Source organism: Meriones unguiculatus, chromosome 4, assembly GCF_030254825.1.
Source record: "Meriones unguiculatus strain TT.TT164.6M chromosome 4, Bangor_MerUng_6.1, whole genome shotgun sequence".
In the NCBI taxonomy this organism is placed as follows: Eukaryota; Metazoa; Chordata; class Mammalia; order Rodentia; family Muridae; genus Meriones; species Meriones unguiculatus.
The window spans coordinates 98,284,779-98,299,020 of record NC_083352.1 but is presented as its reverse complement, the minus strand read 5'-3'; the positions used below and the strand labels follow the sequence as shown (position 1 = coordinate 98,299,020).

At 52.0% G+C, this 14,242-nt stretch overlaps 1 protein-coding gene across 1 annotated transcript in view; it reads right to left on the bottom strand.

Annotated features, from left to right (window-relative positions):
* Positions 1–14,242, bottom strand: part of Myo18b (myosin XVIIIB) — a 176,296-nt gene that overhangs the window by 25,619 nt on the left and 136,435 nt on the right. Inside the window, exons 40-42 of the mRNA XM_060383234.1 lie at positions 9,229–9,359; positions 1,707–1,751; positions 170–319 (exon numbers count right to left, since the gene is read on the bottom strand). Coding sequence (XP_060239217.1) covers positions 170–319; positions 1,707–1,751; positions 9,229–9,359 — 326 coding nt within the window. The remainder of the gene's footprint in view (positions 1–169; positions 320–1,706; positions 1,752–9,228; positions 9,360–14,242) is intronic.

The following is a 14,242-nucleotide window of genomic DNA, read 5'->3' as shown; positions in this document are numbered from 1 at the left end:
ACTGCCTCAGACTCCACCCTTCTCAGACCCTGAGAGGTCAGGTAACCTTTGGAAAGCCGCACAGCTGGGAAGCGCCCCACCCCGAGTATAAGACATGGAAGTCATGAGCCAGCCCGCAGGGGTGGGTCTTTGAGCTGTCCAGAGGCCAGACCGAAGGCCAGGCTCTTACCTGGGGCTGTGGAGAGCGCTGCTGATGGCTGACTGTTCTGACTGTCGACAGAGGCTCCTCTCAGAGGGGTCTGTGGCCAGGGAGAGGGAACAGCTCCTCCAGGACTGCAGACTGCCCTCTGGCTGGGAGCTGATGACAGAGGCGTTGTCCCTAGAAGCCAAAGTTAGGACACTGATCACAGTGGCAACCAGAGCAAGGGCCATAACCAGACCGTCAGCACACACAGTGAGTCTTGCTCTGCCACAGACGGGGAACTGGTGCCGGCCTGGGAAATGGGAGGAAGCTTTGGCATCTGGAGGGGCCAACTTGGGTCTTAGCCAAGGCCACCTGCCTCATAACTGATGAAGTCTGGACAGAAAGCTTTCTAATACTCTTCTTATTAACCACAGCACACCTGGGCATGGGCATACGCACACACACACACCACCAGCAGCAGCAGCAACAACTGGGGTTGTTGCTTGACTTGAGGGTCAAGCTTGCTATTGCATTTTTTATCAAATAATATGTTCATGGGATATATAAAGGAATGAAGGACTTCAGTCCTCCCTTGTCTTACGGGGATCACCTTGGCAAGCTGGGCCTTCTCCTTATGTTCTTTGACTGTTAAAGTAGCACCAGAGGAGGGTTACACAGCCTCAAAGTGTGTGTGTGTGTGTGTATGTACATGTGTGTGCATTTGTGTGAGAGTGTGTGTATGAGAATCTGTGTGTGCGTTGCATGAGTGTGTGTATGAGTATCTGTGTTCATTTGCATGTGCATGTGTGTGTGTGAGTCTGTATATGTATGTATGTGCATGTGTCTGTGAGTGTGTATGTATGTGTGTATGTGTATGAGTATCTGTGTGTGCATGTATGTGTATGTATGCATGTACATATGTGTGTGAGTGTATGGGTGTGGCCCATGCATAAAGAAGTATAGTATGCTTATGTGCCACTAAGTCCGTCACCATGGGACAGGGGCTGCAGACACGAACTTAACATTAATTCTGTCCTCAGGCTCACAGCCCGGCAGAGCTGGTGAGCGTATCTGTGAGCAGCCATGAAGTGAAGCCCCATTGGCACCACTACAGAGAGGGGCGCAGTGCCGGCCTGCAGGCTAAGTAAGGAGCCTCCGCTTCCTTCCTGGAGGAAGAGGAAAGTCTGTGTGGCAGGTGAGCCTCCGGAAGGTGAGGGCTTGGTGGGAATAATGCACACACAAGTGCTGAGGTCAGGAGGGGTCAGGATCAGGCAGTAGGACAGCACGAGCCAAGGCGAAGAGGGGATCAAGGGTTAACACAGAGCACACGTGTCTATCTAAAAACTCTGTCCTGGGGCAACAGAGAGCCATGAAGGTGGAGGGGATCGGGGCATGATAACACACGCCGTCCCTCTGTCTAAATGAAGTCAAGCAGACATGCAGCACACACTCCGGTAAGGCGCCTGATAAGGTATGAGGCCAGAGCCCCACAGGCGTCATGGGAGGCTTCTCTGGGTGGCTGTAAACCTTCTTGAAAACTGCACACACACAGCCAGGGGCTTGCCTACATGGCTTTACTTACTCCTCCTTCCTGCTGCCGCCACCACAGTCCACTGCTGTCTGGACACTAGGAGAAGACACAAGACAAGGTGTATCATAGCTGCTTATGGCTGGAGACCGGGTTTCCAACACTATCATAGCTGGGTTTGTGTCCCATTTCCACCCTTTGCTACTGTGCAGCTGTGGGGCTCTGATCTGTCCTCTTTAAGTCTCCCTCTACCTCTGCAAACTGCTGATTAATAATACATGCACCTCTATCTCCAAGCCTGAGGAGCAGAATGAGGCAGCCCTTGTGTGCTTTCCAGCCCAGTTCCTGGGGAACAGGAATAACCATTACCAACGCTCTTTAAGAACACGACAGGGGTAGGGTTCTGGTTCAGAGCACTGGATGCTCTTCTAGAGGACCCAGGTTCAACTTCCAGTACAAACATGGTGGCTAACAAACATCTGTGATACCAGGGGATCCAATGCCCTCTTCTGTTCTCTAAGGGCACCAGGCACCCCTGTAGTCAACACACATATATGCAGACAAAACACTCAGACAAAACAAAACAAAACAAAACAAAACAAAACAAAAACCTTTTATTTGAAATGCAACTGGCTTCACTGGCTTTAATCACATTGTTATTGACAACACGCCTGCCTGGCCTTTGCCTCATATTTTTGGGAGGCCAACAAATCAGACACATGCAGAATAGTTTCCTGGGGCATTGTGGGAAACTCGTAATCTAATTATACCGGTAGCTATTGTTCAGAGAGAAACAGTCTCCACACACGCCTGTCCACTTCACCTGCTTCCACTTTAGAGATGAAGACGGCACACTCACCAAACCTCCAACCACAGCTTTGTGGAGATCACAGGCATGGCCATAGTCAGTGAGCCACGGCCCCCAAATGGGGAGCCCACAAGACCACAAGGCCTTGCAACTACATTGCCTTAACCCGGAGTCCTCAGTCAGGGCCTCCAGCCACAGGGTCCACTGGGATTTGGGCAGTGAGGATGATGTGCCCACAGTAAGCACTTTGGGTGTTACACACCGCCTCTCCCCTTCCTACTTTCACATAAAGTTTCTGCTCATCACACCTCTGTGCAACCACAGAGCACGGCTGCTGTAAGCCTTCACTTCCTGACCCTGCACTAGCACAGAAGCATGTTTTCTGCTTGACTGCACCGAGACTGGGCAGTAGGGTCCCCGGAGCCCACGACCAAATGTCTAACACCAAGATGCTGGGACTTCATCTCCCTCTCAGTGTGCGCAGGAAGCTGGCACTCTCATTTTGTCAGTTTGGACTCCATGCTCCTGAGCTTGGACCCACTGGACACCATTCATTACTGGGACAGTGTTGGACAGTCTGTCCAGCCCATCAACAGGGCACACGTGGGCACTGACACTCATCCTGTCTTGATCTCTGAGAGCTGCTCTGGGAACTTAGTATTCAAAGCCACTTCCTCCTGGAGGGACTCTTTCTTGCGGAAACTTGGCCTCTTTCTGCTGTCACGTTTCACTACTGTCTCTACTGGTCCACACTGGTTGTGTGATGCTTTTGGACCAGCTCTTCAGGAGCAAACCACACTGAGTACGTGAGTCCTGCCCGTGTGCTTCCTGCCTCCATGGCTTCCCAATGGGCTGAGGAGCTGAGGCACTGGCTGACAGTAGGGGTGAGGAAGGTAAGGCAGGGAGGTCTTGGCAGTTTTTCCCCTGATTTTTTTTTCTCTGCTACAGACCACGGGCTGGTTGACTGGCCACAGCCTCCTCTATGTGGCCATGCCCTCTTCCAGAATTTGCACCTTCTCTTGCCCCTTCGACCTAGTAGCAGTTATTGGTCCCGGCTCCTGACCATCTCTGGATGCTTCGCCTGCTGTGGCTTCTCCTCCACAGGAGCCTCATAAACAGCACCTCCATATGGAGTTAGCCTTCATGCTCCACGCAGACTTCTCTGATGGTCCAAACCCATGATGGTTTGCAGGTGAGCATGGAGACCTAGATTTTCCATGTATCGTGACTGTACCGCTTAACCCACCAGTGGGTGTGGAGGGGGAAGTAACATAGCTGAGTCCATCTCACAGGAAACGGGAGTGGCCACCATTGCTACATCCTCTACCTTCTACCCTTGCCAAAGCCTGTGCTTGGAGCAGGCCACATTCAGGCTCTTTAACTTGTGATTAACAGGTTAGCTGCCCTCTGTGAAGGAAGGGCACGCAGGGGCTGGGGGCCAGAAGCGCTGTCTGTGGTCCTGATCTGGCTGGCTGCATGGCCGAAGCTCAAACCCCAGCCCTTGGCTGGTGTCTAGCGTCCTTTCTGTCACCTTGGTCAGTGTGGTTTTGCAAAAGGAACCTATGCCAGGAATTCTTAAACAGTTGTTGGTGAGGATCAAGGTAATTGATTAAGTGTCTTCAAATGTATTCCTTCAGGACGCCTTTACCAGACAGCCACAGTCTAAATGCAAATACAGCCTGGGAAACGCCTGGATTCATTTGCTCCATGCTAGTGACTGACATGAGCTCACTGTCATGGCAGCCCAGAAGGGAACGGAGGCCTTGATAGGAGATGAGGGCCACATGGCCTGCCCTACATGATAACAAAGCTGCCTTTGGCTGGCTGGCCTTGGCGGTGAGAGCAATGAGGCCTAGCTTCGGAACCAAGCCATAGCTTCATCTCTTAACACGTGCACCAGTGAATGACTTTGGATACCGCTGAGACTCAGTTTCCTTATCTTTAATTTGGGAAAGATAAAGATAGGAACCCAGAGACTATGCAAGGCCAGTGAGTGCCAAGCAGAAACAACTGTCCTCCAGAAAGGGTACCACGGGGCACTATCACCAGCAGTTCCTGCACTGTTGGAATAGACACAGTGAATTGTGGGAGCTCTGACTGTGAATCTATCTCATCAGCTGGGCGTTGGTTACAATCATGCTCAGAAAGCCAGCCAACCTGCCATCATTTAAGCACATGCCGAGGGCACGGGGGCCCATGCTGTGACTCTAACTGGGGGTCAACCCTCCTCGATGAATAGAGAGCTCGCTCAAGCTGTTCTTCCAGGTCAGAGAATGTTCATCTCTCATGGGGGCCAGCTACAAGAAAAGGGCTGAGGGGACAGTGCTGTCCTCTCGTGCAGTGGGAACGTCACATCCTGGCCAGAGCCAGGGCTCAACACTGAGGTGTTGACTCACAACATGTCTTCAGAAGGTCAATCTCTGCTTCCATCCGGATATCTCCAGGCCTCCCCCCATAGCCAGTGGTTAGAGCCTCTGAGTAGGAGAACACGTAGCATCACTCACCCCATGGCCGGGGACATGCTCGCTCCCAGCACGCTCATCTCACATAGGCCCAGCTGGGACTGGCACACTTTCATCGGTGACTCTGAAGTCAAGGGTAAGCTGTGCCCCTTACCCCCCCACACACACCATACTGCAAGGAAAAAGGCAGAGCAGCTGCAGATTCTGGGGCAGTAGTAGATGGGGTTTTCTGTGAGCCAGTGCAGTCCTCCTTCCATGACTACTGAGCATGTCCCAAGCCTGGGAGATGAGCTGAAACAGTTCTTTCATCAATCTAAGGAGGCTGATGCTACAGTCTAACTGACAATGCCAGGCCCTGCTGCACAGTCGCACACACTTCAGCACTGCTGCGTGTTGCCTGCCTTTCTGAGCACGTAGCTCAGCTTCCAGCCTGCAAGGCCTACTCCATTAAGATGTAATTCCAGGGGCTGGAGAGATGGCTAAGAGGTTAAGAGCACTGACTGCTCTCCCAAAGGACCTGAGCTCAAGTCCCAGCAACCACACAGTGGCTCACAACCACCTAGAATGAGATCTGGTGCCCTCTTCTGGTGTACAGGTGTACACGCAGGCAGAACACTGTATACATAATAATTAAATCTTTTAAAAACATGGATCTAACTCCAGGAGGGTTGTGGAACTGTGATTTAGCATAATGTGAAGGCGTCTTGCAACCTGGCAGTTGGAGAGTTTGGCTTTCTCTGTCTCTTGGGCCAATCTCTCTGGCTCCAATCCAAACCTCTTGTTCAAGTGCATAAGAGAAGTAGGCACAGTGTGCATCTTGGGGCTGCTGATGTGGGGACTAGGGCAGGAGTGGGGAGCTTCGCTCTGAGGCTCTGTACAGCAGACCTAGCATGGTGCAACACATACTTCTTTGTGTCTTTGACAGTCAGTAATGTTCCTTTGTGGTTGTCTTGGTTGTTTTCTGTCAACTGACACAAATTAGAGTCATCTTGGAAGAAAAACCTCAGTTAAAAAAAATGCCTTCATCCGAGTGGCCTGTGGGAGGGTCTCTGGTGCATTTTCTTGATTAATTATCAACGTGAGAAGGTCAGCCCAATTGTGGGCGGTAACATCCCCGGGCAGGTGGTCCTGGATGGTGTAAGAAGCAGACTGACAAGCCCCAAGAAGTAAGCTAGTCAGTGGTAATCTTCCACAATGTCTGCTTCGGGCCCCGCCTCCATGTCCCCGCCTCGAGTTCCGGCCCTGACTTGCTTTGTTGATGAACTGTGATGAAGAGCTGTGAGCTGAAATAAACCCTCTCCTCACCGAGTTGATTCTGGTCATGGTGTTTATCAGGAGATTCTAATCAAGACGGTGGTGAACAGAGAGAGAGAGGTGCGCTCTTTGCCCCTTGGAATGAGCCAGGACTTTTCTGAAGGCGTCATTTATGTCTTTAGTTCCCAATATCCAGGGAACTGAGGATCTCTGGGTTTCAACAAAGCACTATGGAGAAGTCAGACAGGAGAGGGAAGGAGGAAGATGGATAACAGGAAAAGGTAAAGAGCAGAGCCTGGAACTCCTCCTCCAGGACCTTAGTGTGACATGGTCCTGCAGTGTGATCCAACACTGTTCCCAGACGGTGGCATCACTCTAGGGATCATGGAAACATGGAGACAGTGCCCTAGCTGGCAGAGTTGGAGAGCTGTGGGAGGCCCTTGAAAATGATATCAGCTTCTGGCCCAAATGTGCACACACCTACCTGCATGCATGCCCTGTGCCTTCCCAGCTGACAGGCTGCCTTCCACAGGGGCCATACCTCTACCTGAACCAACACCTCTGCTCCCTTAAGAAGCTAATTCAAGGCTCTTCTCTTACTTTCTAGAACATTCCTCTTGGTCCTTGTTTCCTCTTCCTCAATTCTCTACTCGTGGGTCTGTAAGCTAGGGCTGCCTACCCCACTGGTCACCCACTTTCTACAGAGTGAGGCACATTCTTCCATTTGTTTGTCCATTTTTTTTGTTTTGTTTTGTGTACATGCCCCAGAATGCGGGCTGTGTGAAGACAGTTCTCCATTCCTCAGTCATTCAACATACCCAGGCCCCTGGCACTGCTCTGAACCTCTCAGGCAAGCTTTCCAGCCTTTGTCTACCATAAGACGGAAGAAAATGGCATTGAAAGGCAAGAAGGGAAATGCAGCAGGGTGTCTGGCGTGGGACAGGTGTTCAGGGAAGGCTTATCAGTTGGATGGATGGATGGATGGATGGATGGATGGATGGATAAAGGCAACCAGTAACAGCTGAGCCTGTACACAGCACCTGCTTCTGTGTGAGGAGTTTTATTTTTTTCACCACTTACTGATCCATATTAAGAATGAAGACCAAGGATCAGAGTGATTGAATATTTGTTTGAGGTTCTGTGACATTTATGGACCTCCCCTACATAGAACTGCAGAGTCTATGCCTTGTCCTCCCCACTGGCTGCAGTATGGCGTGTCTTGGGTACCGGGTACATCACATTTAGTGCTGACACCACACCTCACAGCTCCCCTGAGATACAAGTTAGTTTTCCCCCAACCTGAGGAACGGTGAGGCAGACGGCATGTGGAAACTGGAGACACAGAGAAGACAAAAGACTTTCACTAGAAACTCAGCAGGAAGAATGTATGCACCCTCAGATGCAGAGATTGGGGTAAGATGAGCCAAATGCCAGAGCTGCAATCATGTGACCTGGGCCTGAAGCTCGAAAAAGATGGGCCCAGGCAAAGGATGAGGCTGAGTCTGTTGCCAGGGAGACAGACAGATGTCTCATCCATAGGAGCACTATCTGGGGGTAGCAGACCTTTAAGGACAGAGACTAGAGTGAATGATGTCTGGGGTGCTGTGTGACCTCATCCTGGCTCATTACCCAGGTGAGGAGTCGGGCCTCTGCTTCCTGTCACAGCCTGTCCCACCTCCAAGCATGGCTGCTCTGGCTCTCTCCAGGTTCCCTCCCCTTTACCTTTTTGTTGTTTATTAGACAAGTGACCTCTCATACTGAAAGTGAATACGGCTCCGGAATTTGGCTCACGGGCCAAAGATCCCAGTGTCTCCAGCCATTCCGCGTCACCGCCACGATCATAAGTGTTCTGGAAAAGCCAGTGCCCATTCCAGAAACAAAAGAAGAATTTACAGATGCAAACTTGGTCCTGAGGAGCTAGAGCAGGAGGCGACAGTACTGTAGTGAGAGTGGCTGCTGCACCAGGGCCTGGTCTCACTGCTGTCTGGCCACTGCTTAGCAGGGAACACAGAGACGCCGCCAGGCATGTGTGTGGAAGGCACACTGCATAAGGTAAGGTCGTTTTCAAATAAAGCTCTGCAGCAGGGGAGGGTAGGTGCCTCCCCTGCCCAGCATCTCCGCCTTGCAATGGTTGGACATTACTTGGTACAGTGAGATATAAAGATCTACACAGGAGAGGTCAAGGTCACAGGCTGCTAAGCAGAGGAATCTCTGTGAAGTCAAGCCAGTCTGGTCCACATGAAAAGTTCTAGGCCAGCCAGAGCTGCCTAGTAAGGTCATATCTCCAAAACAAACATTTTTTTTAAAATAAAAAATGTTTTTATAAAACTTTCTGAATTGAGTTCCGACTCTGCCCAAAGCCAACCTGCTGCATGACTTGAAATGTCCCTGAAGTCAGGGTCCTTGTGGAAACAGACAGGCTTTCTTCCCGGGGTCTGATATCTGATTGCCCTGACTGCCGCCAAGAGCTGTCTCTCCAGCAAGGAAGAGCCAACCAATCGGGGCTGGCAGGTTCCCAGAGCAGCCACTCAGGTGGGGACAGAAACAGCAGGGTCATCAGGAAGAAAACACATCTTGAGGCTGCTCGCTCCAAGCCTACCCAACAAGCTACACCATAGAGGCTGCACAGGGCAGAAACAATGCAAGAATGGGTAGCAGTGCCGGCTGGACAAACAGGGGCAGCCTGGGGACAGGCCACCACAACTCCCTGCCATAATGGATGACAGCCCTAAAACATAAGCCTGAACAAGCCCGACCTTGAGTGGCTTTTGTTACGAGTTGTTTCGCTACAGCAACATGAGAGGAATGATCACAGGCCCTGACCAGACAAGCCACTTCCCTAGGATCCATCTCTTTCCAACTGCCTCATGTCCAGCAAGCCAGACTCCATGCTTCATAGGTGACAGGGACAGCATCCCTCTTCTCTCAATGCAAACAAACCAGCAACCTTCGGGCATTTTTGGGTCCCCCAGCAAATGCGGCCAGAGACCTCTAGGGCCTACAGAGCTCTGCTGTACACGGTCCCACCTCCGACCCAGCCATCACCCATTACCTTTCTGTGTCACTGTCACTTGATGCCACCTCTTCCAAGGCCACCTGCAGGTCTGCGATGCGCCGAATGGACGTCTCCAGGTCCGTCTGCAGCGTCTGCCTCACAGCTGTCAGCTCCTCCACATACTTCTCCTGCAGACATAGAGCACGGAAACCATTGGCCTTGAGTGGGGATGCCACCCTACTCCAGAGCTCCGGGGGTGAGGGACACCCTGCACAGAGCCCATAGCTCACAGAGCAAACTCTTCCCAGGTTCTCACTGGTGATGGTGAGGGGAGTGTGAGGCCCTGTGTGTCCTGGGCAGTCACAAGTTCTACACAGGAAGGGTCAGGCTACAGAGGACCCTCCTGGCATGTCCCAGGAATGCAAAGCTGGGTCGACCACACAGGGTGCTGCTCCTTGGTTGTTCATGAGCCCAGAGCTGTGCTCGGATTTATGCTACCACCTCACTGAATGCAAAGCCATCTTAAACTGATCAGTAAATGGGCCTCCCGGGGAAGCTGAGCGCTAAGGATAGACCCGGTGCAAAAGGTATGGAGCAACGCAGAGCAGGGATCCTCTACCTGGACACCCACCTTCCTGCTCTTGGTGCTCCAGGCCATGCAACACTCCCCACCACGATAGTCACAGACCATCCCCTGAAACTGTTAAGTCTCCAGTTAAATGTGCTCTTTCATAAGCGCCGCCTCGGTCACGGCAATAGAATAGAACAAAGTGGGGTGCTCCAGTGGGGCCCTGCAGAGTGACAGACCCGACAGACATTTGTGGGGCTTTTTCTGTGGTCAGCTCTCGTCAGCTGATCAAAGCTTCCCTTCCTGTTTGAGGGCCTGACAGCTGAGTCACCATCATGTCAATCCTACTTCAGAGCCGAGCAACTGAGACCTTCTACAGCAATGACTGAGCACAGGTGCTAGAGTGTTCCTGACTCCCTTCATGGTACTTGTTCACTGGAGCTCAGTACTCCCTCATACTGGCTTAATTTTGTCCCGACTCTTTAGAAAATCTCTGGGGTCCATGAAGCATCTACTTTTCGGCTTATCCCTTCACCCCAAGGCTTGCTGACGGAAGGTGAGTCAGCCCCGGGGACTGTTGGCTGCCCCATCTTAGGGTACACTGCAGCATGTAGCAGGTCAGTCGTTAGCAGGAGTAAGGGCTGTGGCAACGTGGACGGCATCCTTGAACACTGTGTAGCAGATAGAACACCAAGAAGACTGTAACCTGGAATGCACAGCAACCACACATGCACACATACCACGCCATACCACACCACGCCCCTACAGACACACACTCTCACAATACAGCACCACACAATACACACACATGCACATACACACTCACACATACTACACATTGTGTACACAGCAACACACATGCACAGCAACACACATGATCGTTGGGTGGGACTTGGATCTCAGGTATGTTACAGGTGGAGCAGAATCCTGGGAGAGATTTTTTTTAAAGCTTTTCTGATCACCTGAAGTTACTGTTTGGTCGGCCATTCAAGGAAACTCACACAGGCCTCATGATGGGAGTGTGTGCAGGGTGAAGATTAGGGATCAGATCTGAGTGCAACCCTCAGACTCTCCACCAGCCCAGAGACCGCAGACAGCCTTCCAGGTCTCTCTGAAGAAACAAAGGACAGTGACATCACTAGAGGCAGAAGAGCCAGGATCTGAACCCCATCCATGGGGCGGAACAGCCACATATCAGGACTCCAGCAAGGACCATAGCTGTTTGCCATCCCAAGAACAGGCTCCATATTCCTCCACTGACCAGCCTCACATCTCACTCCTGGGAGCTGGAACCTTAAAGATGGCATTAAGTCTTTCCTGCAGGATTGAGTATTGCAGAAGATAAGGCCCAAGCCAGGCCAGGGCTTCTCAGAGCTAAACAGGGAGGAGCAATGTGGGCAGGGCTGGCATAGGCAGGGTCAGCATACATTTCAGGTAAGGCTGCCAGCCATGGAATGTCCACCTCAGGACAGGCAAGTGAGGGACAAGCCGCAGCCCAGCCCCAGACACAGCCAGTAGTGTTGTGAATCAAAGGATACCAGGAAAGGGATACTAGGATACTAGGAAGATGGCTGGAACTAAAGCCCCAAAACTGCAAAGGCACTTTGGGAGCACCACTCCTTCCCAGGATCAGGCCCTGATGGTTCTGGGCTGGCCTCCACCTCCAGAGTCTGTGGCAGCTGCTGCCTCTTTGGACAACTCTGGGTTTCTGCCTTCAGGCCTAACTGATGCCTCAACACTTGGATCAGGTGGGCATGAGGAATCACATGGGAAGCAGTGAACACTGGTCACATGACTGCCCTGCCTGGGGTACTGAAGACTAGAGCAAAGAAACCCTCTGGCCACAATGAAGCAGTGGACGGGGTTGGGGGTGTGTGATCGTCTGAGATGAGGCCTCCCAGGCCCTGCCTGCAGGCTCAGGGCCATGGAATCCTCCTCAGCTTTGTTTCCATGACTCTCACCCAGCTGAGGGTCATGCAGAGCTGTGCAGTTCCAACCCTCAGGGAACTTCCAGAGAGTGAAGAAGATGGACAGGGATGGGTGCAGAGATGGGCGTTCTGCTCTGCTGAGTGGGCTGGACCAGAACCAAGCATGTGTGCGGGAGTCCGGGACTTGAACCGAGGGAAACCCGTAACCTCCCGGCAGTAACTGTCACAGATTTGAATCTCAGCCACGGCGCTCATAGGCTGTGTGCCCTTCGGCAAGTCACCCAACTCTGTGTTTCTATCATCTCCAAGCAAAGGGGGAGGAGGGGGGAGGCCGAGCCAAGGGTGTCACAGCTGACATCAAATGTCCAGAAGCGGAACCTGGGGAAGGGCCACTTTGTTCCTGTGTCACTGGGGAGGTATTCCAAGGTCAAGCTCAGAATAAGGAGCTGAGAACGTGGAAGTCTGTGTCTAAAGTCAATGGGCTAACTAGACGGAGGAGGAAGACCTCAGCAATGGATGGCTATGCCCTGAGGAAGATGTGCAACAAGGACTTAGGGATCTGTGGCCACCCCACCTTCATTGCCCATCCTTTATCTGCTGTCTGTGGGCAACAGACTGAGGGAGCACATTGCCTCAAGGGAACATCCTGGAGCACAGGAGCACTCCAGAGCGAAGGAAGGAGCTGCATGACCAGCAATCAATAATCAGTGCAGCTGAGCTCTCCAGCTTCAGCTTCGGAACCCGGGGGAGTCTGCAGACCATGAAGACCAAGACATCAGTCCCAACTCTGTGGAGCCCAGCAGCCAGCCCAAGATGGACAAATCAAGGCCCTTCACCCCCACCCCACCCCATCAGAACCTAGAGAAGATGCACAGGAAAAGGGGCCAGCTGCGGTCAGCTGGCTCAAGCTGGGGACCCCCTGCCTCTTTGTGCCTTCCAGGGACAGATGTCCAGCTTGCACGGCGATCACATCTGGGTCACACTGGGGCTTGGCTGGGCTGCCCTTCGAGAGCACAGCTGTGCTCTGAGGCCCCGTATGAGCTTAGGTTCCTCTGTGGTTAGCGTAGAGCGTGAAGAAGCTCAGAGGTGGAACACCGGTGGCCTATCTGCCTCTTTAGGGAGTTAGACATACGCATGGCAGAAAACCCCACAGGAGCCCGCCTGATGCCCAGCTCCATAGCTGGGAGGCAGGGAAAGGAACACTGTCAGAAGTGGCTTCCACATGTACGAGGGCATACCACATACTCTCCTCCTGTCCGATCACACACCCTTTCATCCAGTCAGAGTTTATTGAGCACCTACTGAGCGCCAGCTTCCTCAGAGCTATTTCAGCCACAGGCCCAGATCCATCTGCACTTCTGTCTCCCGGCGCCTGACAGGCAGATGCATGTTCAAGGTGGAGACAGTCAGTGTTACTATGCGACTATGTGTGACAAAGATGCACACATGTCACATTTGCCAAGATAAAGACAGTGTGTGCTCCCGGCCCAGCATCGCTGACAGGAGTCGGAGCCCTTCAGACTTCCAGACTGCTGCTCTCCCAGGGGCACTCCATGTGCAGCCACCATGTGGGAAGCAGTTCAGACGATAATTGATGCCAGCAATTAAGATCGTCTCGATGCGACATTCAATTAGAGGCTGATACCAACACTGTTGTTCGTTGCTTGTTTCTTTACCCAGAGCACCCTGCTCCCCAGGGACCTCCATCTGCCTGAGGTGCACGGGAGCCTCCCCTCAGGCTCCGTGCCCCTGAGGCGGCCTCTCAAGGTTCACTTCACCTGCGCTGGGAAACAGGTCTCACCGTGCCCTTGAAATTCATCCATCTTGCTGTTTTCTGTTTCACATTAAGGATAGACAGAAGCTTGCTGCTCCGGAGGCTGTGGGTGTTCCAGTGAATAGGTGATGGACACGTGGCTATTGCCACTGACTTGCTTAGTAAACACGAGCACGGATCTATTGATGTCTGTGTCATCTGCAACTGGCAAGTCCGTCTGCCTTCCATTCTGTAGCCCAGGCTGGCCTTGAAATTTTCATTCTCCTGCTAGGCTTACAGGATCCACGATTACACCCGGCTCCTGCTCTAATATAAAGTCCAAGAGGATCGAAAAACAGCCCTGAAACATTCTGAAACACACACACAAACATAGAGTATACATACACACATGCATATCTGTGTCTTATCTTGCTAAATATTAACAAGATTCCTTGGATCCAAGCACCGTGGAAACAGAGTACTATTGGAGAATGTTTCAGTAATTTGCTGGCTGTGGCTATTCTCCCTGGCATGAGCTATCAAAACATGCCTCTGTTTTCTTTCTATGCTTTTCCAGATTCTCTATGGAAACTATGAATTTGGTGTATTTTGAGAAACTTGGAAACGGGCTTCATTTCTTTGGTCCACTGCAACTGAACCTCCCCCCGCCCCCAACACCTGCTCAAGGGTGAGGAAGATGGTTATTATCAGCAGGAGGAAGGGTCGGGGAGCATACAGTTGCTGGTCTGTGAGGTCCTTCCCTCAGCCATCCTGAAAACTCACTGTTTTGCTCTATTTTTATGGTGTAATAATAGGCACGGA